The 22298-nt window shown below is 47.3% G+C and overlaps 1 protein-coding gene across 2 annotated transcripts; it reads left to right on the top strand.

The window, feature by feature from the left end:
- The first annotated feature begins 2101 nt into the window (after positions 1-2101).
- Positions 2102-18531, top strand: TMEM114 (transmembrane protein 114). Of its 2 annotated transcripts, none has more exons than XM_090279155.1 (4): positions 2102-2345; positions 2620-2700; positions 16392-16529; positions 18016-18531. In XM_090279155.1, exons 1-4 carry the CDS (start codon positions 2126-2128, stop codon positions 18246-18248), a joined length of 672 nt encoding a protein of 223 aa, XP_090135281.1. In that variant the 5' UTR covers positions 2102-2125; the 3' UTR covers positions 18249-18531. The 2 variants fall into 2 exon arrangements, with proteins under 2 accessions (XP_090135281.1, XP_090135282.1); XM_090279156.1 differs by having other exon boundaries at positions 2279-2345; positions 2625-2700.
- Positions 18532-22298: the final 3767 nt, after the last annotated feature.

Raw genomic sequence — 22298 nt, forward strand, 5'->3', positions numbered from 1 at the left:
GATAGACTCTCAAGAAGCTACGCCATCGTCTCTCGAGACGGACGGCTGCCGACGACTAAACCCTTCATATAATCTATCCTCTAGGCATAAAGTGCCTTTGCATCCTTCACTTCTCACCATCAAGGTGGCTTTCTGGATTCTGAACTCAAATGACACCTCCCCTTTGTTACTTCCTCTCATGGCTCCCTGTTCTAAGCACATTTTGTTTAATAACTCTCTCTCCAATTCATCAGCTTTGGGGTCTTGGCACAATGTTTTCTTAAGAATGTGTCACAGGAGTGCCAAGCTTTTGACCTCTTGGTCCTAATGGCACCCCCCAGGGGCCTTTGGTTGCTGCAGTCCCCGAGGATGGGCATCTTCAGCATCTAAAAGCCTCTTCCAGTTACCCCTGTGGGCCGTACCAGTATGATTATTTTCTCTGTGTGCCTTGCTTTGAAGACCGGAAGGCCTACACAATACACTTCTTATGGGTTGGGCAGGGGCTGTGTTTGGGTTTTTCATACCTATGTTTTTACCACACACTATAGTGTCTGGCACACAGTGGGCACTCAAACAGTATTTCTTGAAAGAATAAAAGGTTTTATGGTGGTGAAGAAGATGGTGGGATGGATAAGGGTGACGGTAGTGGTGACGGTGGTGGTGACGGTGATGGTGGTGATGTGGTAGTGATGGTAGTGCTCATGTTACAGAACCCCTGGGCTGCTCCAATTGAAAACAAACCCATGGGCTCTTTAGTTAGGGGTCCGATTGCCCGCCGCCAAAAATTACAACTCTGAATATTATATTCGAGTGGAAAGAAAAATTGTTTATTTAACAGTTACACATATCCTTGCCTCCCCTCTACCAAACCTAACCAGTTTTAGGGGGGTCAGAAACACCATTTCCCTACTTCCTAGGCACAGTTCAGCTTTACCAGCAGCTGCCAATCACTCAATCTGATTGGGGAGGTCCTTTCTGTGCTGTGGTGCCCTCCAGCTCTCAATGCAGGAACGCCTGGATTCTCAGCCTCCTTGCGAACTGTCTTCTTTCTGTAAACCACGTGGATCTCCTCTCCTTCTCCAGAGCACCTCTGCGAACACTCACCAGCGAGGGAGACAGCCCCAGAGCGTGCCCCCCCCCCCCCAAAGTGTTTGCAGCTGCCTATATATCCCTGACAGCGTCCTCTGACGCAGTGGGTGTTGCCAATAGTTCTGACCATTGGCAGAACCCTAGGTAGGCTCTGTGTGCTTTCCATACCATCACCTGGTTCAAGACTCCTCCCATCCACCTGAGGCTTTGGATGCATTAAAGCAATTTACATAATGAAAGACACCGGCCATCAGCCTCAGGCATGTGGAGGCATTCTGAAAGTTGCTTCCTTTTCCCCATCCCTCAGCCACAAACTCCGGGGATTTTTGGACTCTCCTGTTTCTGTAACACATGGTGGCGGTGATGGTGAAGAAAGACTTTGGTGGTGGAAACAATAGACTAAGAGGACCTGGCCTAGATCATTGCATTAAAGAACTTTTATAAAAAACGGATCTGCCTTTTTCCATTGTAGCCAGCCTGGAAAAATCAACTGAAGGTCGATTTTGGAAAAAGGGTCATTGGAGCTGGACAGAAAGGGGCTACTGAAGACCATCTGCAAGCTTGGGGACTGTCAGGCCCACAATGCGCCTTCTTATTTCCTCAGTTTGTGGGAAGGCGACCCCCCTCCCCCACCGCGCAGCCTCCTGTGCCACGAGGCTGAACACAGAGGAGGGAGGGGTACACCTTCGGGCAGGCGGGGAGCAGGAGCTATGGAAGGGTGGTCTAGGAAGAACCCCTGGCGCAGCGGGTGGGAACTGGAGAGTGGAGGAGGTGGTGTGCGGAGAGCAAGCAGGGCTGTGGGGCGGAGGGGCAGGCAGGGCAGAGTGGGCAGCAGCTGGGGGTTCGTGGAGAGTAAGGCGGGGGAGGGGTCAGAGGGAAAAGGGTCTGGAAAAGAAGTGAAGAGTGGGATGAGAGTGTGCGCCTGGGCTGGGAGGTGGTCTGAGGGCGCAGGTGAGACTGAGGGGCGGAGCCAGGGACAGTGGGAGGGATCAGGGTCCCGCGCAGGGTTTTCAGACCCCAGCTGGGCGGCGCGGGCAGTGGAACTGGGAGCTGGGCCATGCGGGTGCCCCTGGGCGTGCTGGCGGGCGCGGCGGCGCTGGCCGGGGCGCTCAGCTTCGTGCTCTTGGCGGCTGCCATCGGCACCGACTTCTGGTACATCATTGACACCCAGCGGCTGGAGCGCGGCGGCCGAGGCGCGCAGGACGGTGCGTGGGGCTCCAACAGCAGCCAGTTCGAGCCTTTGAGCTCGCACTCTGGTCTCTGGAGGACGTGCAGGGGTAAGGGACCCATGGAGACCTGGGCCGGGACCTCCAGCGCCCCATGCGCAGTGCGCCCTGCTTGCCGGGGGACCTGTTGCTGGGTACTCACCCCTTCTCCAAGCCACCAGGACTTAAACGGGGTGTCTAGGGGCCGGGAGGGAGATAGGCAGAGAGCGGCAGTTGCCAGCATCCTTCTGAGAGGTGCTCTCCGCACGCGCTCGCGGTGGGAACATCTGCGGGCTGGGTTCCCAACTCGAGGGTCCCCGCCCACTGCTTACTCTGCCTTTTCCAGTTCAGAGCCCGTGTGCACCGCTGATGAACCCCTTTTGGCAGGAAAACGTGACGGTCAGCGACTCTAGCCGACAACTTCTCAGTAAGTCCAGGGAGGGACACAGGGGGAGGCCACCAGTTCTGAAGTTCTTCTCCCAACGGCGGGCGGGAGCAGGGCGGAGTGGGCAGCGGGGCGGCCTCTGACACCTTCGAGAAGAGCTGGTGGGGTTGGGAGCAGCGGGCGGGGGCCTCTGTTGCTCCGCTCCTACCGTGGGCTGTATAGGATTTATTTGACAGGTTGACTGCAGGCTTTCTGTGCTCCAGGCACGGTGCTAATGATTAAGACCCAGGCCTTGCTCTCCAGGAGCTTAGACCAGCTGGGGAGACAGGTGCATTCGCAGTTTCATTTCAGAGTGACAGCAACATGAGGGAGGGTGGCTGATCCCAGGGAGACACCTAAACCAGCTTGAAGAGCAGAACGTTGAAAAGAGAGGTCTTCTTATCCCATAGACCAGAAGGCACACACCATGTCAGCCTTATTTGTATAATCGCTGTTAAGGATACAAAAGCGCTTGACTGTGGCAGGAATGTAGTATTGAATGATTCAAGGAAGGAAATTCAGATGCAGAGAACAGCCCGCTCCCTCTAGGCGCCAGTGTGTGTCTGTCTTGGTCACGGCTGATTTTCCAGGTGCCTAGTACAGTGCTTGGAACTCAGTAAAAGTTTAAGGACTGAATGTGAGAAAGCAAACGGGATTAATGAACACTTGTGGAAGGAGGGAGATAAATATAATAGTTCAATTAATTGAGGCTTGTAGTGGGCCACACATGGAGCTGAATCATCTATGTCTGCGTTTAATCCCCACAGCCTCCATTTTCATCTTTATTTTTCCAGTGAGAAAACAGGCCCAGAGAAGTACCATAGAAAGGATCTGATGAGGCAACGAGGGCTGAGTTTCATAGACGTGGAAAAACGTTGGCTGTTTTTGATAGACTTACTGGGCTTGTCCCTAACTTGGCCCACTAGGGCTGCCAAGGTCCCTCTCTAACTCCATTCTCCCCTTTGCTCTTTCCAACTTTGCTGGCCTTGAGTCAGTTCCTGGAACACACCAAGTTTCCTCCTGCCACAGAAACTTTGCACATGTCATTCCCTCTGTCTGGAGTCTGCCTGCTCCCACTTGCCAGCTTGACTTGGTCAAACTCCTACTCCTAAGTATGGGTTGTGTGACATTTTGGGACTTAAAATCTGCTGCCCTTATTAAACTGTGAGCTTCGTGAGGGCAGGGACCATGCCACTCTTGCCACTGAGGAATTCCCAATATTTAGCACAGGGGTTGGCATAGGCTGGGCCATAAGCCAAGTTTTGCCGAGTAGGTATGAGAGGGAGTGCAGACTATACTATGTTAGAGGTAGAACTCAATATTTGTTGAATAAAAGAATGAATAAATTAATGAACCAGAACTGTTTCACTGAAGTCCAGTGGTATGCTGGGAAATATTTAACAATTGGCTCTTTGGGGAAGGGAGCAGTCTTGATTTGTTGCACTTGCTGATTTCTATGGTGTAAATATTTCTGCTGTGGTCAATTTGAAGATATCAACATGATGTCAGCTGGCTCACAAAGTTCCTAAAAATCTAACTGTTGGTTCTTGTGAGCTGATATGATCCAGTTCTAGCACAACACTACATAAAGTCCCACTGAAGGAGACATTCTCCAGACACCTGGAATGTGTGGGAGGTTGATGAAGGACAGAGGTACCATGGACTTTGTCCTCAGCCCCAGGCTGGAACTGGAGGAAATTTGGGTGTTCTCGGAGCATTGTTTCAAGAATGATCAAGAGTTCCTGCCCTTGAAGTGAAGGAGATGAGGGTCAAATCCCAGCTCAGTTCCTCATTGGGACCCTCTGGGAACCTGGGATAGGTATCTTAACCTCTCTGAGCCTCACTTTCCACATCTATCAAAATGAGTTGTAAAAACCATGAGGGGGTGTGGTCAGGATTCTAGAAATTAGCTGTGTGAAAAAAATTACCATTACCCTCACAAAGTGCCTGGTTGTTGTGGGATGTCTACACTACATGAAAGACTGATTAAATATAGAAGTGCTAGACACATAGTAAGTGCTCAATAAACACGAGTCCTCTTGAGCATTTCTTCCAGCCTTTTTTAGATGCAGCCACATCTATGGAGTGCCAGTCCTTTGCTGGACTGGGTGCTGGCATTCAGCCTACTTGTCACGTCTTTGGGTAAATTGGATGGCTAACAGCAGTTGACACTGGTCTGGCTTCTTTGTGAAACTTGATGATGCAACAGCCCTGCATGCTCCAAGATTTTAAAAACCAGGCAAAACTCACATCCAGAGTCTGTTCAACTGTTCACCCTCTGACCAAATACGTGTGTGACCTAGACAAGTTTCTATACCTCTTGTGGGCGAAGTGAGGATAACTGTCATCTCTCTTCATAAAGCTATTGTGAGGGTGAAATGGGAGAGTGCATTTAAAGAGCTGTAGGCAGTGCCTGGCCCCTATAGCTGTGTTTTAAGTGGTAGCTGCTACTATTACCATTATATCATCCACAGAAAAGAGCAGGGTGCCCTTCAGACCATGTGCTTGCTGCAAATCAGCCCTGGAGAGAGCTTTTCCCAGAATCTTTTTATCCCCAGAATGAATTTGGAATATTGTTCAAGGTATTTTATTATGTGAAGACATTTCATTACTTTAAGGACCTGCTACAGAGGCCGTAAAGGAGAGAAGCCAGCTGTCAGAGCAGCATGTTTTCCGAGTCGGCTTCCTGCACAAATCCTAGTGGGGGTGTGTGGGAAGAACCCTGGATTGGTCCCCCAAGAAAACCCAGGTAGGCAGATCACTTCAGTGCCCAATAAAAATCCTCTTTGTCCTTCAGATTAGCTCTGGGGATATCGTGGCTTTGGTTCCTTGGCAAGGAACTGGAATAATTGTTGGTGGAGAGAGGTCATCCGGTTCAGCACTGTGAAGATAAAAGAGCCACAGGCTAGCTGTACCCAGGAGTCTTTTCGTGGCAAGTGACAGAAACTCAAATTATACTTGTTTAAACTTGTTTCCAAGTCCATGTAACTGGACATCCATGTAACCTCCTGACATCCAGAGAATTAAAACTCAATTTCTTTCTTCTCCTCTCTGGGCTTTGTTTCTGCTTGGGTTCTGTTTTCAAATCCTCTGCAGTCTTAGAAACCCAAGCAAAAGGAGACTTTCTATCTCCCAATAATTCTGCAAAACTTTCAGGTAGGCTTCTCACTGGACCAGATTAGATCACATGCCCAGGTCCGAGCCAATCACTGTAGAGAAGGGGATGGGATATGCTAATTGGTGGGGCTGTGTCATGTGCTACTTGTAACAAGAATGGGGTCAGCTATATTATAGATAAAGGCCCACCTCTTATCAGCTGTGTGACTTCTAGCAAGTCACCTGCTTCCATAAACAGGCTGCTTTGAGATGAAATGAGGTCACACAAGCAAAGCACCGAGCACACAAGGCACTGCACACAGTAGGAGCTCAGTCAGTATCTCCTCTTTCTACTCTAAGTCATATTGCTTTCATTTGCCTTAGCCTTCTCATCTGTAAAATAGAGCTAACTTTCACAACCATCCTATGAGGCAGATACTGTTGTTATCATCCTCACTTTTCTAATGAGGAAACCGAGGCACAGACAGGTTATGTAAGTTACCAAAGCTTGAGCAGTAACTGGTAGATCTGGGATTTGAACCGAGGCAGTTTCCACCTTTTTAGAATGATGCTACATTGAGTATAATTTCAGTATAACTCAAGTGTGCTATGACCAGAGGCCGTGTCAGTCCAGAGGAGGAACTCCTAGCCTGTTGGTGGTGGAAATCAAGTCTCTGGGTAGGGGCATTTCACGCCCCCCTGTCCAGGTGTTCTGTGACTCAGTTAAGCAAGCTGGACTTGCTAACGCCGGCAGCTGCATGCTATCTGCAAGCTGTTTCAAGCCACTGAGCTCTGGTATCCTGAGAACAAAGAGACTTTGCTGAGCACTCCATTACTCCCTTGTCCTATCATCTTGTTTGAAACTTAGCCTTAAGGACTTACAATTCTGTTTTGTACCTAAGCAGCAATGTTTGAACCCTGGTATCCTGTTTCCCCTGTAAGCAATAGGATGTGTATCCTGTAATTGCCACCCTCAGATTTCAATAAAAGGAAGGTGCTTGCTCTGCTCAGTGCTGACCTGCCTGAGCGTACAGCAGCCCTCTGTCCATCCCATTCTGTCTGCTGGAATTACTTCCACGCCCTCGACCACAAAGTACTACAACATCTGTTTTTTGGATTTGGAGTCTCACTACGCTACTCCACCTGCTCCAGACAGGCAACCAGAGATGAGGAGGATTGTCAGTGCAGAGGCATGAGGCTGGATGGAGCTTGGTGTGTTCCAGACACAGCTGGAAGATGACATTTCTGGAGGGTAGGACAGAAAGTGCTTCTTAGACGCACACATGTTGTGTCCTCCCCGTGCCTTACCTGCCATTTCCTAAGAGCCAGGAGGAAGGTCAGGTTGGTTGTCCTACAGATAAGCACCCCAGACCCACAAGGACCAATGTGTTGCCGATGACAGCAAACCAGTGGCAGAAGCTGGACTGAGGGTTAGTGGCCTGACCTGGCTGTCCTCTGAGGAGGCAAGGTTGGAACATTACAAGACTGGTTTCCAGTGTTGCTGGGTGCTGGGCTGTTGTAGTGGCATGGCAAATTACAACCAGCCCTCCCACAAGGCCAGGGACAAGTTGTAGGAGAGGAGGTGGCGGGGATAGACACGGAGAAGGGATTGGGGACATAATGGTGTTAAGAGGCTGCCTGGGCCCAGGAGGGAAAGTTTAGTGCGATGTATGCATAGCTGTGCTGTAGGCAGGGAGGAGGCAGCAGGTGCCCGGGGGTCTTAGCTTCTCCAGGCATAAAGCCCAGGCTTCAGGGTGCCCCCTTGAAAGTCAGGTAAACAGTCTAAACTGAAATAAAACTCATAGGCAAAGTAATTCCACTTCTGGGGATTTACCATGTGATGCTTCTAAGGAGGGGTTTATCATACCATTTTTGTAACATTGAAAAACAAGACACAGACTCAGTGCCCATGCATGGAGTTATGGCTAAATGTTTACATGTGTGGTATATTCATTCTATGGAGTATTATGTGTCTTGTAAAAATAATGTACCAACATGGATAGAATACCAAGATATACTGCAGAATGAAAAAGGCAGGTTCAGGGTGATATGGGCAGTATGATTTCATTTGTTATCCCTCCCCCACAGCCCCCCCCCCAATGTTATCCCTTTCCTATGGCTATATGCCAAAATTTTAAGATGCACCTTCCGTTTATATGCCATTAAGAGAGAAAACAACCCTGCCCATTATAAATGTGAGATGCTGTGGGTGGTCAAACACATCCTATTCTCAGATACGTTAAAGTGCGACCAAGTGTACATCTTAGAGAAGTAGGTAAATATATGGGAAGATACGGAGAGAAGATTGGAAGGGTGTGCCCCCAAGCATTGCTGGAGGTTCACTCTGAGAGGAAAGGAAGAAAGAGGAGTTGAGGTATGGCCAAAGAGGTCTTGTTTGAATGTTTTTTAGAAAAATGTTATATATTTCTATCAAACAAGCCCCAAGAGGGTGCCCTAGAGGTTAGATTTCTCCTGAGTGAGGTGCAGGTAAGTATTTGTGACCCCTGCCTCTCTCTCTAGCTGCAAGAGCCATAACATGTGTGTGCCTCTGGGTATCTCCTGCTTTGGGGTCTTGGCATTCTGCCCCCTCTTTTGGGAACACCCACCCCTCCTTTCTGTTCAGTTAATGCCTCCCCATCTGTCCTCCTGGTCTCAGCTGTCTCCCTAACACCCAAGCCCTTCCTTACTCTCAGGCTGAGTTAAGACACCCCTGGTCTGCAGTCTCCTCACCCTCTGTCATCCTCCTTTGTTGTATCATTCCAGCTCTGACACCCCATAACTGTTCCATCGTGAGCAACTGACATACATGTGTACCTTGAATTTCAGTTTTCTCATCTGTGAAATGGGAATTAAAAAGTCCTACCTGGCAGAGCCTAAGGTACTTGAGGACAGGAAAGAAACAATTATTCAAACATTCAAATGCAACAACAGCTTGGCAAAGTCAGAAGATAATTCATGGTCCAAGTAACAGGTGAGAAAACAGGCTTTTGAAAGATGATGGCATTTTCTTGGTAGGAGGTGGAGTCAGGATTTGAACCCAGGTCTTTCTTTGTAGGGTCCTGCTCCTCCCATGTCTCCACAATGCTTGGAGACCATGAAGATAACTGGGATGCATCACTCATCCTCAAGGGGGCTAAGTTCTGGTGACAACAGACTCAAGGGCAATTATTTACAAAAATTTAAAAATCCATTTTGTTATCAGGCATAATAGGACTGAATGTCTTTAGGCCCATCTTGGAGTCTCAAAGTCACATTGACAAGGTTTGAAAAATAAAGACAAGTGGCATTTCCTTCTTTGGGAAGGGGTTCCTGAGACTTTTTCTTTTTGCCAGAGCTTCTGATGTTTCTGAAGGAAAGGTATGTCCCTGCTGTCTTTAAGAGAACTGTTACTTAGCTCACCACCTGGGGGCTCCCTGATCTCGTGAGCATTGTGAGAGCCTGGTTTTCCAATTGAGCGGTTCTGTGAACCGTGCAACAGTGGAGCAGTTACCAACAGTTTTCCTCGGCAGGAGCATCTTTATTTCTTTCTTGGTTTGCTTTCTTCTCACTTTTACCACAACACTTTTTTGCTTTAGTTTAGTGTATACACACACACACACACACACACACACATATACACACATATATATACACATACACCAAAATATATGTATATTTTGATTCCACATATAAGTGAAATAATTTGTTATTTGTCCTTCTCTGGATGACTTACTTACTTAGCATAATGGTTCTAGGTCCATTTATGTTGTTGCAGATGGCAAGATTTTGTTCTTATGGTTGAATAATATTCCATTGTATATGTGTACCACTTCTTTTTAAATTATATTTTATGGATTATGCTATTAAAATTGTCCTGATTTTTCCCCCTTTGTCCCCTCTCCACCTGGCACCCTCTACTCCCTCAGGCAATCCCCTCACCATTGTTCATGCCCATGGGTAATGCATATAAATTCTTTGGCTACTCTATTTCTTATACGGTACTTTACATCTCTATGGCTATTCTGTAACTACCTACTTGTACGTCTTAATCCCTTCAGCTCTTCACCCATTCCCCTACAACCCCTCTCCCATCTGGCAACCATCAAAATGCTCTCTGTATCCATGAGTCTGTCTCTGTTCTTGTTTGCTTTGTTTGTTATTTTAGATTCAATTGTTGATAGAGTTGTATTTTTTGCCATTTTATTGTTCATAGTTTTGATCTTCTTTTTCTTAAGTCTCTTTAACATTTCATATAATAATGGTTTGGTGATGATGAATTCCTTTAATTTTTTTCTTGTCTGGGAAGGTATTTATCTGCCTTTCAATTATAAATGATGACTTGGCTGGGTAGAGCAATCTCAGCTGTAGGTTCCTGCTTTTCATGACTTTGAATACTTCTTGCTAATCTCTTCTAGCCTGCAAAGTTTCTTTTGAGAAATCAACTGACAGTCTTATGGGAACTCCCTTGTGGGTAACTAACTGCTTTTTTCTTGCTGCTTTTAAGATTCTCTCTTTATCTTTAACCTTTGGTATTTTAATTATAACATGTCTTGGAGTGGGCCTCTTTGCATCCATATTGTTTGGGACTTCATGCTTCCTGGACTTGCATGTCTATTTCCTTCACCAAATTAGGGAAGTTTTTTTCACTATTTTTTTAAATAGGTTTCCAATTTCTTGCTCTTTCTCTTCTCCTTCTGACACCTCAGTGGTGTGAATGTTGGACCTCTTGAAGTTGTTCCATAAGCTGCTTACACTATCCTCATATTTTCGAATTCTTTTTTCTTCTTGTTCTGATTGGTTGTTTTTTGCTTCCGTATGTTCCAAATCATTGATGTGATTCTTGGCTTCATCCACTCTACTGTTGTTTCCCTGTAAACTGTACTTTATTTCAATTAGCGAATCCTTAGTTTCTGACTGGATCTTTTTATGCTGTTGAGGTCCTCACTAAGTTCCTTGACAATTCTTATAACCAATGTTTTGAACTCTGCAGCTGATAGATTGCTTATCTCCATTTCATTTAGCTCTTTTTCTGGAGTTTTGTCTGTTCTTTCATTTGGGCCATGTTTCTTTGCTTCCTCATTTTGGCAGCCTCCCTGCATTTGTTTCTGTGTATTGGGTAGAGCTGCCTTCACTCTGTGTCTTGATAGCATGGCCTAATGTACTAGGTGTCTTACAGGGTCCAGTGGCACAGCCTTGCTTATCACACAAGCTGGGTACTCAAGATGCACCCTTTGTGTGGGCTGAGTACAACCTCCTCTTGTAGTTGGACCCTGGTTGCTGTTAGCAGATCAATGGGAGGGATTTATCTAGCCAGTCAACTGTACAAATTGGCTATGACCACTGACCACCATCTCCACCCTCTGTGGAGAATCAGGGGCAGGGTGGTGGTGCACCAATGTGGTCTGTAGCTGTGCACTGAGGGCGCTGGCCCTGGGGTTTCCCGAGTGGTGCAGACCAATGTCAGCCCCCACCTGTGTTTTGCTCCGGGCTACCCTTCCTTAGCTATAAAGCAACCTGAGATGGCTGGTACTTGTGATGGGCTCAGAGATTCCTTGGTGAAGCCAAGCTGTGAATCTCAGCTGTCTGCTGACAGTGGGAGCCTGGGGCTCACTGAGGCCAGCTATTGCTTGTGTGAAAGGATTTCAGAAGTTGTGAAGAATAAACCAAGACCAGCCATTCATATGGAAAAGCAGCTTGGGTGGGTCCCTAAGTTGGGTGGGGCAGAGACTCAGGGGATCTCCAAGGTGGGTCAAACAGTGTTAGCCAGATTGATGGAGTCTCAGATAAGGCACTGACTTGCCTGCTCTGTGTGTGGGAGGGTTTAGAAGAGACAATGGCCTCTGCTCATTTTGATGCCAGACACTTCAATTCCTCCCTGTATACCATTGGTGACTTTCAAGCTGCTATCCCGGTGCAGGAGCTCAGAGAGAGTGAGTCTGAGTAGGTGAGTCCCTGTGTGCGGGTTCTTTAAGATGAACTGCTTGGGATTCCAGCATTTTCTCCCACCAACTCAATCTCCACTGATTTTTGCAGCCAGAAGGTGTGGGGACTTATCTTCCTGGCACTAGAACCCTGGGGCCGGGGGACCTGGTGTGGTGTTGGGACTTCTCACTCCTCAGATATCCCTCCTGAATTTTTTTTTTTTTAATTGCTTCTCAAACTTTAATGAGGTCTTATTACAAGACTGTTTTGATTCAAGAGGTCTGGGGTGGGTCTGGGAATTTTCATTTTTTTTTTTTTTTAAATTTTTTTATTTTGGTTTTTCAATTACAGTTGTCCCCTTTTCCCCCAATTTCTCTCCCCCACCCAACCCACCCCCTCTCCCACAATCATATCCCTCCCCGTTGTCCATGTCCATGAGTCTTTCATACAGGCTCTTTAATTAATCCCTTCCCTTACTTATCCCCCTTCTCTCCCTCTCCCCTCCCCCCTATTGACTGCTATTCTGCTCTTTGTTCTATTTAGTTCCTTTGTTTGTGTTGTTCTTTAGTTTCCTGTATTAGGTGATATCATATGGTATTTTTCTTTCTTTGCCTGGCTTATTTCACTAAGCATAATTCTCTCTAGTTCCATCCATGTTGTTGCAAATGGCAGGAGTTCCTTCTTTCTTTCTGCTACATAGTATTCCATTGTGTAAATGTACCACAGTTTTTTGATCCACTCATCTACAGATGGGCACTTAGGTTGTTTCCAGCACTTAGCTATTGTAAACAGTGCTGCAATGAACATAGGGGTGCATAAGTTCTTTTGAATTGGGGTTTCAAGATTCTTCGGGTATAATCCTAGTAGTGGAGTCATTGGTTCAAAAGGCAGTTCCATTTTTAATCTTTTGTCCCTCCTGAATTTTTATCCACCACACATGGATGAGGGACCAGCCCATTCTGTGTCTGTGCCTCTCCTGAGAGCCTGGATGGATTTGGTGTTTTTAATATCATAGTTGTCAGAATTTCATTTTACTCAATTTCTGTTGGTTCTGAGTGATGGTTGTTCTATATTTTAGGTGTAATATTGATGTGATTTTGTGTAGAGGTGAGCCATGCGTGCCTACGCTGCCATCTTTACCACCTTTTCTTTTTCTATTTGTCTATCAGTGGACACTTAGGTTGCTTCCGTGTCTTGGCTATTATTAGTAATGCTGCAATAAACATCGGAGTGCATATAATTTTTTAAATTAGTGTTTTGGGTTTCTTTGGATAAATACCCAGAAGTGGAATTGCTGGGTAATAAGGCAGTTCCATTTTTAATTTTTTGAGGTAATTCCATACTGTTTTCCATAGTGGCTGCACCAGTCTGCATTCCCACCAACAGTGCAGTAGGGTTCCCTTTTCTCCACATCCTCAGCAGCACTTGTTGTTTGTTGATTTGTTGATGATGGCCATTCTGACCGGTGTGAGGTGGTATCTCATTGTGGTTTTAATTTTTGTTTCCCTGACAATTAGTGACTTTGAGCATCTTTTTCTATGTCTATTGGCCATCTGTAGGACCTCTTTGAAGAAATGTCTATTGAGGTCCTCTGCCCATTTTTAAAAACTGAATTTTTGTTTGGTGTTAAGTTGTAGGAGTTCTTTATATATTTTGGATATTAACCTTTTATCAGATGTATTATTTGCAAATATCTTCTCTCATTCAGCAGATTGTCTAGCAGCAAAGCATTTTTGAGTCAAAAAGATCACTTGCACTTGAGCACACATTTGCCCTTAATGAAATCATGACCTGTCAACATTATTATTGATACTAATTTTACAGAGTAATCTTAGCTATCAACTGTTGAGTTCCTACTGTAAACTGTAATGGGTGGAAAGGTATCACCTCACCTGTCCCCTGAGATAGGTCCACATCCTAAGCCTTGGTTCCTGAGAATGTGACCTTATTTGGAAGAAATGCCTTTACAGATGTAATGAAAGATCTTGAGATGAGATCACTCTGAATTAAATTGGTAGGCCCTAAACCCTATAACAAGTGTCCTTATAAGAAAAGGAGAATCGCAGAGAAGACAGAAGGCCATATGAATGTGGAAGTAGATATTGGAGTGAGGCTGCTCTAAGCCAAGGGATATCAAAGATTGTTAGCAACCACTGGAAGCTGAAAGAGGAGAGGAAGAATTCTCCCTGAGAGCTTCTGGAGAGACCGTGGTCCTGCTGACCCCTTGACTTTACACTTGAGGCCTCCAGAAGCATGAGAGAAGAAATTTGTGCTATGTTTAAGCAACCTAATTTGTAGTTATTTGTTGCAGCAGCCTAGGAAACAAATACAACCACTGTATCCAAACGAGGTGCCCCTCATTCACTTCTCACTCTGTTTTCCACGTCATTATGCTTATTTCCTTTGTGACTCATCCAAGTCTGCAATTATCCCCTGTTTTCTTGCTAGTCTTTCTCCTGTACATGAGGACAGGGACCTTGTCCACAGCGGTGTCCCCAGGCTCGGCAGTAGAGCTTGGCCCTTCTCAGAAGCCCATAGGCATTTGTTTCTACCAAGATGAGGCTGGAATGGTTACATATCCAAAGAGAATGAACTCCTGTTCTAAGACTGCAATTCTGAAAAATTAAGAAATAACAAAGGCTAAGGCACAGGCAAAAAAAAAAAAAAAAAAGTTACAATTTCAGCAGGGCATCTTACAATTCTCCCAAGGGGAGCCTGTTTGTACCAGGCTTTTAATTGAATACGTTCATCAAATCAGCTTGCAGTGTGTCTGGGGACCCTGCATGTGGGCGTCAGGGCTGAAGCAGCTCTGGGAAACCTCATTAATTTCTAAATGAGAAATGATTTCATTTCTCAGCCATCGTCTGGAGGCAGGGCCATGCAGGCCCCAGCCAGGTTTTCACACTGGCTGTTTGCTTCTTTACCCAACATTTTTCTTTAAAAAAGGAAAGAAGGAAGGGAGGGAGGAAGGAAGAGAGAACATAGGTCTTGTCCACCGAATGACATTTTCTCCTGTGACAGCTTTGGGACGGAGATTGGTGTTTCCTTGACTCACCATGGATGGTGGCATTTAGGGGGTTGAAGACAAAGTGATCTGATCACATTGGAAGTCAGACTGAGTTACTATCTTCATCATCTTTATTATCGGCAGGGTTATGATTTATTTAGTACTCACTCTACAGGACATGAACTGAATGTCTTACGTTTCCCTGATTGGGTGTAGTAGGGGTGGAGAATAAAGAAGGCAAAGTTTAAAAAACACTCACATATTTAAAGATATGTTCTGTCACTCTTTCCTTCTGTCTTTCTCTTTCCCTCTGTCTAACATGCACACACACATGCATACACACACACATAAACACACCAGAGCTTCATCAGGGAGCACAGGTGCATCTAAGTACACTGGGGAAAAAAAAAAGAAACTGCCATATTTTTATTGCCTTAGAGCCACACTGTCCAGCTCTTAATTAATTAGGTCAACAAATACCTGTTGAACACTCACCATATCTTAAGAGCTCTACTAGAAACTCAGGGATACCATTGTACAAAAGGAGACAAGGTCTGGCTCATCAAGGAACTCACAGCTTAACAAGTGGGTAAGAAAAGTGACTTAGATGCCTTCAACACTAGGAAACAAATGCCAGGACAGAATGGCGATGGGAACTGAAGAGGCACAGAGCAGGGGACAGTGGCAGACATGGGTGTAAGGAAAGACTTCTTGGAAGGAATTCTGCTTCATTTGCTCTGAAGGGTGAGAAGAAGTATTTATCTTCAGGCCTATCTTGTTCCCAAAAGATCTAAAGAGGCCCAGTGCCCAGCTCACGGTAAATGACCAAGAATTATTTGGTAAATGAATGACTGGTGAAAGAGAACTTTGCCATTGTTTCTCTTTCTGCCTTGGCTGCCAGGAAGCTCAGAGCCAAAGCAGTGGCAAATGTTTAGAACTTGAGATCTTGAAACCCCAGACTTCCTCCATCCCTCTCTCCACCCCCAGCCCATCTCACCATGGATCTTGACTTTCATGAAATTCATTTTTTTCTACTTTCTGATTTTGTAATACAAGTTTTGATCATGTCTTAAAATGCAATGTACCACTCTTTTTCCATCACTTCATGACCCCATCTCACCAGGCACACTCCCAACGTGGACTGTGCACCTGCTCCTCCCTTGGCCCGTGACCCCTGCCTTCTTGCCCTTCATGATGCATAGCTGCCTCCCTTGCCTCTTTCAGGTCTTCACTTGAATGTCACTTCCTCCATGGAACCCCTGCCCTAATCCCCTCTCTGCTTTATTCACTTCCCTCCTCATGCCATTTGTCACCATCTCTCAACTTTATCACTTATTTATTTGTTCACTACTTGACTCCACTCACTATCAGCCCCACAAAGGAGGAAGTCTTGGTGTGTATGTTACTGAATCAGCTGTGCCAATGTGCCTGGCCCAAAGTATGCACTCAATAAACATGAGTGAATTAGCAAATGAGTGATAACCATACCTACCTCACAGGGGACATGAGGATTAAGTCTGTTGCTTGTACAACACAAAGCCTCAGTGACTATTATTACTATTGTTATTATTATTCTAAGTAGTAGTAGTAATGAGTGTGGGCCCATAAGAGGTGCTCAGGAAATGTTTGTTGACTGATAGAAGGATGTTCATGACACTTCTCTGCCCACTGTCCTCCTTTCTCTCCTCAGCCATGCATGGGACCTTTGTGATTCTTCTTCCGCTCAGCCTGATCCTGATGGTGTTTGGGGGGATGACAGGGTTCCTGAGCTTCCTCCTCCAAGCTTCCCTCCTCCTTCTGCTCACAGGGACCCTCTTCCTCTTTGGAGGTAGGTGCCTATCCTACATGGGCTTAGGCTCCAGGAAGGGCTGCACATGAACCTCAGCAGGGGTGGGCACAGGGATCCCATTGCTTCACTGTGGCTCAGTTTTCCCATCTGAGATGTCCCAGCCAGCAGGGATGAGCAGTTTCCAGCCCAGGGTCCCTGGGTCTGTGGTCCCCAGAGAGAAGCAGAGGGGTGGGAGCAGGTTCTGAGAACTGCTTCTGTGATTTGACCAGAGAAGCTGAGTTGAGAGAGCTCCTGCTTTAGGCTGCGGGCTGCCAGGAGACCCTCACTCTGGCCCTTCACTTATGCGCACCTGCTGTTCTGACAGATGCTGCTTTGAGTGAGTACAAAACCGGAGATGCTGTTTGCTTGGCAGGCCAGAGGCTTTTCGAGATGGAATCCAGCACACGTCTGGGTGGTCTTAGACTCTACTTTCCCTGCGCTTGAAATGGTCCCTCCTTTAAAAAAGAACCAAAACATCGATGACACACACACTGGGAATTCCCGGGGGGAAAATTTTTATTTCTCCTCCCCAGCCTAGTAACTGATTTTGTAATCATATTCACTCACCCCGGTGGGGCTTTGTGAGCAGTCCCCTCAGTTTGTGCTTTTCCAGACTAGACAGGAAGGAGCAGCCACGTCCCAACACAAACTCAGATAGAAGGTGGAGCGGCACAGGAATTGGTAGCAGTGGCAAGAATCAGGCAGGTCTGAATTTCAGTCCCAGTTGTATCCCTTTCTCTCCTGTACCCTTCGCCAGTCAACCTGTCTGAGTCACACACAATAACTACATCCAGCCATAAACCTGCTCAAAACACCTGCGATCTCCTCTGACCACCCACTCTTATTATTAATATCGGTGTAATAATTCGCCCAATGAGTAAGTCTTGAATTCAGCCCTGCCCAGTCAAACTTTCCATGATGGTGAAGTTCTCTAACCTGTGCTGTGCGGTGGGGGAGCCAGAAACCAGGCTATGGAGCATGTGACCATGGCGAGTGCCAGCGAAGGGCTGAGCTGCTCCTTTAAATCAAGTTCGCACAGCCACGTGTGGCCCAGCTGCTGGACTGGGCAGCACAGCTCTTTGAAGACCCACCTTGTGCAGCGTGCTGTTCTGGGTGCTGGTGAATCCAGGAGGAGGTCCCTGGAACGCACATCTCATTGGAGCAGACAGGCAGACATTAGTTAAGTCATTTGACAAATAAATGTGAAATTGCAGTGACGGAGGGGTATTGGGTGCTGTGAGGCCACAGGGGGGATTTGACCAGAATGGACACATGAGCTCAGATGTGGGGAGGGAACGGAGTTAACTCATGACAGGAGGAAGGGAAGGGAAGCGGGGTGCGGGGTGCACCGGGCAGAAGGAAGGGCGTGGGCCGAGGCCCTGGGGTGGGAAGGAGGACGGAGCTGGGAGAGGGCAGTGTGGCCGGGCTGGGTGAGGAGGAAGACGGCGGCGCGCGGGCTGATCTGCTTCCCTCCGTCTCCCCGCAGCCTTGGTCACGCTCACGGGCATCAGCATCTACATCGCGTACTCGGACGCCGCCTTCCGGGAGGCACTCTGTCTCCTGGAGGAGAAAGCGCTCCTGGACCAGGTGGACATCCGCTTCGGCTGGTCCCTGGCCCTGGGCTGGATCAGTTTCATTGCTGAGCTGCTCACCGGGGCAGCCTTCCTGGCAGCGGCCCGCGTGCTCAGCCTGAGACGGAGACAGGACCAGGCCATCTGAGCCTGGACGCCTCGTTGCGGTGAGAGGGAGGCTGGCCTGGGGCCTCGTGGACCCACCTCGGTGGGCTCTGGCCTCCTGATCCGTCCAGACCACCAGCGGAGGCCAGGCTGTGGGCTGAGCTCTGGACCTGGCCGTCATCCCAGCGCCTGTGCTGCCCGGTGCAGTGCGTGCTGTGTCCACGCTGGTGTGTGTTGCGTGGGCAGAAGGAGGCCGAGGGAGTGCAGAACTGGTGAAATATCAAAACACAAACGCTTAATCATAAAAAGAACATTATAGATTGTAAGCTCTGTGTACCTGCTCTGGCTTCATTTCATCCTCTCCTCTGCCCTGTGGATCAGTTTCTCTTCTTTGTTAAGGAAATGGAAGACCAGAAAGGTTAGGTAAGTTCACAAAGGTGCACAGTAAGCTAGTGGCATATTTCTCCGTTCAGAACAGTGCTCAATCCTTTATCACCGCTTTTTTGAGCAGGTTTATGGCTGGATGTAGTTATTGTGTGTGACTCAGACAGGCTGACTGGCGAAGGGTACAGAAGAGAAAGGGATACAACTGGGACTGAAATTCAGATCTGCCTGATTCTTGCCACTGCTACCAATTCTTGTGCCGCTCCATTTCCTACCTGAGTTTGTGTTAGGACGTGGCTGCTCCTTCCTGTCTAGTCTGGAAAAGCACAAACTGAGGGGACTGCTCACAAAGCCCCACCGGGGTGAGTGAGTATGATCACAAAACCAATTACTAGGCTGGGGAGGAGAAATGAAATTTTTTCTTTCTCCAAGTGAGGGCAACCGTGCTAGTGAAAAGGTGGTCTTTTCTGCCACCTGCTGGTCATATTATGGAACTGCGTCAGAGGTAGGACTTCATTAACCAGTCACCAAACGTATGTTTTCAGCCCTCTGGGTGCCCAGCAATGAATGAGGCGAATACTGCAAGGCAGGGGTTCTCAACTGGGAAAATCCCCGCTCCCTCGCATCTGAGGCATTTGTCTAGAGACATATTTGGTTGTTAAAAATGAGGATGAGTACTACTGGCATCTAGTGGGTGGAGGCCAGGGATGTTGCTCAACATCCTACAGGTCATATAGGAAGGCCCCTTGCAACAAATAATGATCCAGTCCCGCACGTCAATAGTGCCGATGCTGAGGAATCCTGTTAGGGGAATGAGAGTAAATAAGAAAAGAAAGCATGTGTGTATTCAAGGAACTGACAAATAGTGGAAAAGAATCTCACTCATCAATAAATATTTACTGAACACCTACCATGTGTCAAAAACTGTTCTAGGGTCTGGGAATGCATTGGTGTGGATGAATGATCCCAGCCCTCACTAACCTACATGGGAACAGATGATAAACACATGAGCTAACAGTACATATGAGAAATTTGGATAGTAATTAGTGTTATGAAGAAGAAAACTGGCTCATGTGATGGAGGGTGGCTGGGAGAGGCACTACAGCCAGAGAGATAGTCAGGAAGGGCCTCTGGGAGGGGGTGGTGTTGTGCTGAGACCTGAATGAGGAAGCTGCTATGTGGGGAAACAGCAGACCAGGCAGGTGACAGTAAGTGCAGAGGCCCTGAGCAGAGGCCCTGAGCTTGTAACAGGTTTATGTGTTTGAGAGGAAGGAGAGTTGAGGGAGAGTGGTGGGAGGTGAAATGAGAGAGCTGAGGAAGAGGGAGAGGAGGCGGAAGGTAGTGCCTACAGTCCATGGTAAGCAGGTGCTAATGATTGAGCAAGCTTTGGAATATTCTATTCTATTCTATTCTATTCTATTCTATTCTATTCTATTCTATTCTATTCTATTCTATTCTATTCTATTCTATTCTATTCCATTCCATTCCATTCCACTCCATTCCATTTCCTCCCATTGAGATGGTATTTGGAGAGCAACTGGAGCCTCTGCAGGTTTTCAGCAGCTGGTGAGGAGGCGCACAGGTGTTAAGACAGTGGTTCTCAACCGGGCTTCACATTAGCATCACCTGGGAACTTAAACTTTCTAACGGCCGAACCTCAACTGAGCCCAATACAATCATAACCTCAAAAGTGGGCCTGGGCATGGGCATTTACCAAAGTTCCCCAGGTGACTCTGTTGTTTGTCACTCCATCCACTCATTCATATATCTGTTTGTTCAGCAACTACTTGTTGGATGTCTGATTTGCCAGGTGCTGTTTTGGGGAACTGGGGATTTAGCAGTGAATCAAAGTGACAAAAATGCCCTCTCAGAGCTGTTGTTTGTGTGTGTGTGACAGAGAAACAGACAATAAACATTGTGGGTAAAACATAGGGTACAGTACCTGGGGAGAAGTCCTAAAAAGTAGCAGAGAAGGGGGTATGTGGGAGTGTGACTTGTGCAGTGGTTATAATGTCCCATGGTGTCCTCTGCTGAGCAGGATTTCAGAGACTGGTACCTCTTTGTCCTAATTTCAGACTGATTAATCAATTCAATAAACACTGTCCAGGCCCTACTGTAGGGACAAGGAGGGGAGTCTCCCTGGAGGCTGGACCTTCAGGGCTCAGTGAAGACCTAGCCTCCGTCTCCCATGCTGACTTCGGTGTCTTTTCCTGGAAATGAACCTTGGGGCTGAGCCAGGATCCCAGACCTCATGAGAGGAGCCAGGAAGCTTGCAGAGCAGGCACTGTAACCCCCACTTTGCAGAGAAGGAGCCTGAAGCCCGGGAAGGAAAGAACTTGCTCTGGGGGCCAGTGCAGGTGAGAGAACCAGGATGAGGCCCCGCTCCAGCGTCAGCACCTGTCTTCCTCCCTCTGACATCTCAGCTGCTCACTTCTCCCAGGAGTCAATGCCTGGATTTAATTTATAGCAAAAACAGGGAGCAATTGTGGCCTTTGCTTAGCCTCTCAGTGAGGTTCAGTTGTCATTTTCCCAGCACATGACACCTGACAGCCGGGCCCCTGATTATTAGGCCTCCATGAACATTGGAGAAGGACTTGCAGTCTCTGTTTTCTTCCAACAACAGCCTGAGCTTTTTCAAATATTTACAGTTAGGTCTCCTCTGGAGCATATGGGCAGGGGATAAGGGGAGAGGTTGAGAGAAGAGGGGGAGGGGAGAGAGAGGGAGAAGCATGCCATGCATGCATGCAAAAAAAAAAAGAAAGTATAAGAAACCCAGAGAATATATAAATAAAAGAGAGAAATAAAGACAGAGGTAGAGATGGTGGTGGAGGAAAGGCGGGGGACAATGGAGAAGAAAGGAGTTGCTATAGAGAGAGAAGAGAAACAAGAAGAAGCAACAAGAGACAGAGGCAGAGACGTGGTCCTGGATGGACCTTTTTGGGGCTGCAGATGCTGCCCCAGGGGACAGTTCTGGGCCAGTTTAGGGTATAGGGAGAGTGGTCCCTCAGGATGAGGCTTTGGGTCCTGCAGAGATGGGGACAGTCTGAGGAAAAATGACTCCCTGGTGGATGAAGGCAACCCTGAGACAACAGACTGGCCATGGACATTTTGTGGGAAGTCTTGCCTCAGTTTCCTTTTCTGTAATATGGGCATGACAACTTTCCCTCTGCTTTTTCTTCAGAAAAGGGTGCTCAGACCCTGCAATGGCTCCCATCTCACTCAGAGTGAAAGTCCACCCCTCGCAAAGACCTATGAGGCCCTCCAATGCTCTAATGTCCATGCTTGCCTCCAGGAGGTGTCTCCCCTCCACACAGCCACTAATCGTTGTCATCTGCTCTAGCTTTTGCTAGAATCCCTCTGGGATCACCATTGAGGATGGGTCAGCGGCACCCATGCCTTTTTTTTTTTTTTTTTTTACACGGCAGAGCACTTTAGAGTTTCCCAAGCAGACTTATTGCTACTGTCCTTCAAGGAGGGGTGTCCACCCTGTTCCCACTGATGGACAGCTTGCAGAACTTCAGTGAGGCCAAGGATGTGTCCCAGGTCATTAGCCAGAATGGAGACTCAAACCGCTCTTCTGGCTGCCAAACCCAGTTATGTGCTTCCGCTTCCCCATCCACCATCCTCGGGGTCTCAAGACCCCTCGTGGCACTGATGGTGGTTCTGGTGCTGAGGCCACTGTTTGGGAATTCCTGGGTGGCACATGCAT

The sequence above is a fragment of the Furipterus horrens genome, unplaced genomic scaffold (assembly GCF_987537825.1).
Source record: "Furipterus horrens unplaced genomic scaffold, mFurHor1.1.pri manual_scaffold_5, whole genome shotgun sequence".
Taxonomy (NCBI): domain Eukaryota; kingdom Metazoa; phylum Chordata; class Mammalia; order Chiroptera; family Furipteridae; genus Furipterus; species Furipterus horrens.

What these genes read in the sequence shown, in the direction of transcription:
- TMEM114 (XM_090279155.1), top strand. Translation starts at nt 2,126, where the DNA reads ATGCGGGTGCCCCTGGGCGTGCTGGCGGGCGCGGCGGCGCTGGCCGGG. An exon ending in CTCTAGCCGACAACTTCTCA is followed by an intron (nt 2,701 to 16,391) that starts GTAAGTCCAGGG and finishes TTCTCTCCTCAG; the next exon opens with CCATGCATGGGACCTTTGTG. An exon ending in GACCCTCTTCCTCTTTGGAG is followed by an intron (nt 16,530 to 18,015) that starts GTAGGTGCCTAT and finishes GTCTCCCCGCAG; the next exon opens with CCTTGGTCACGCTCACGGGC.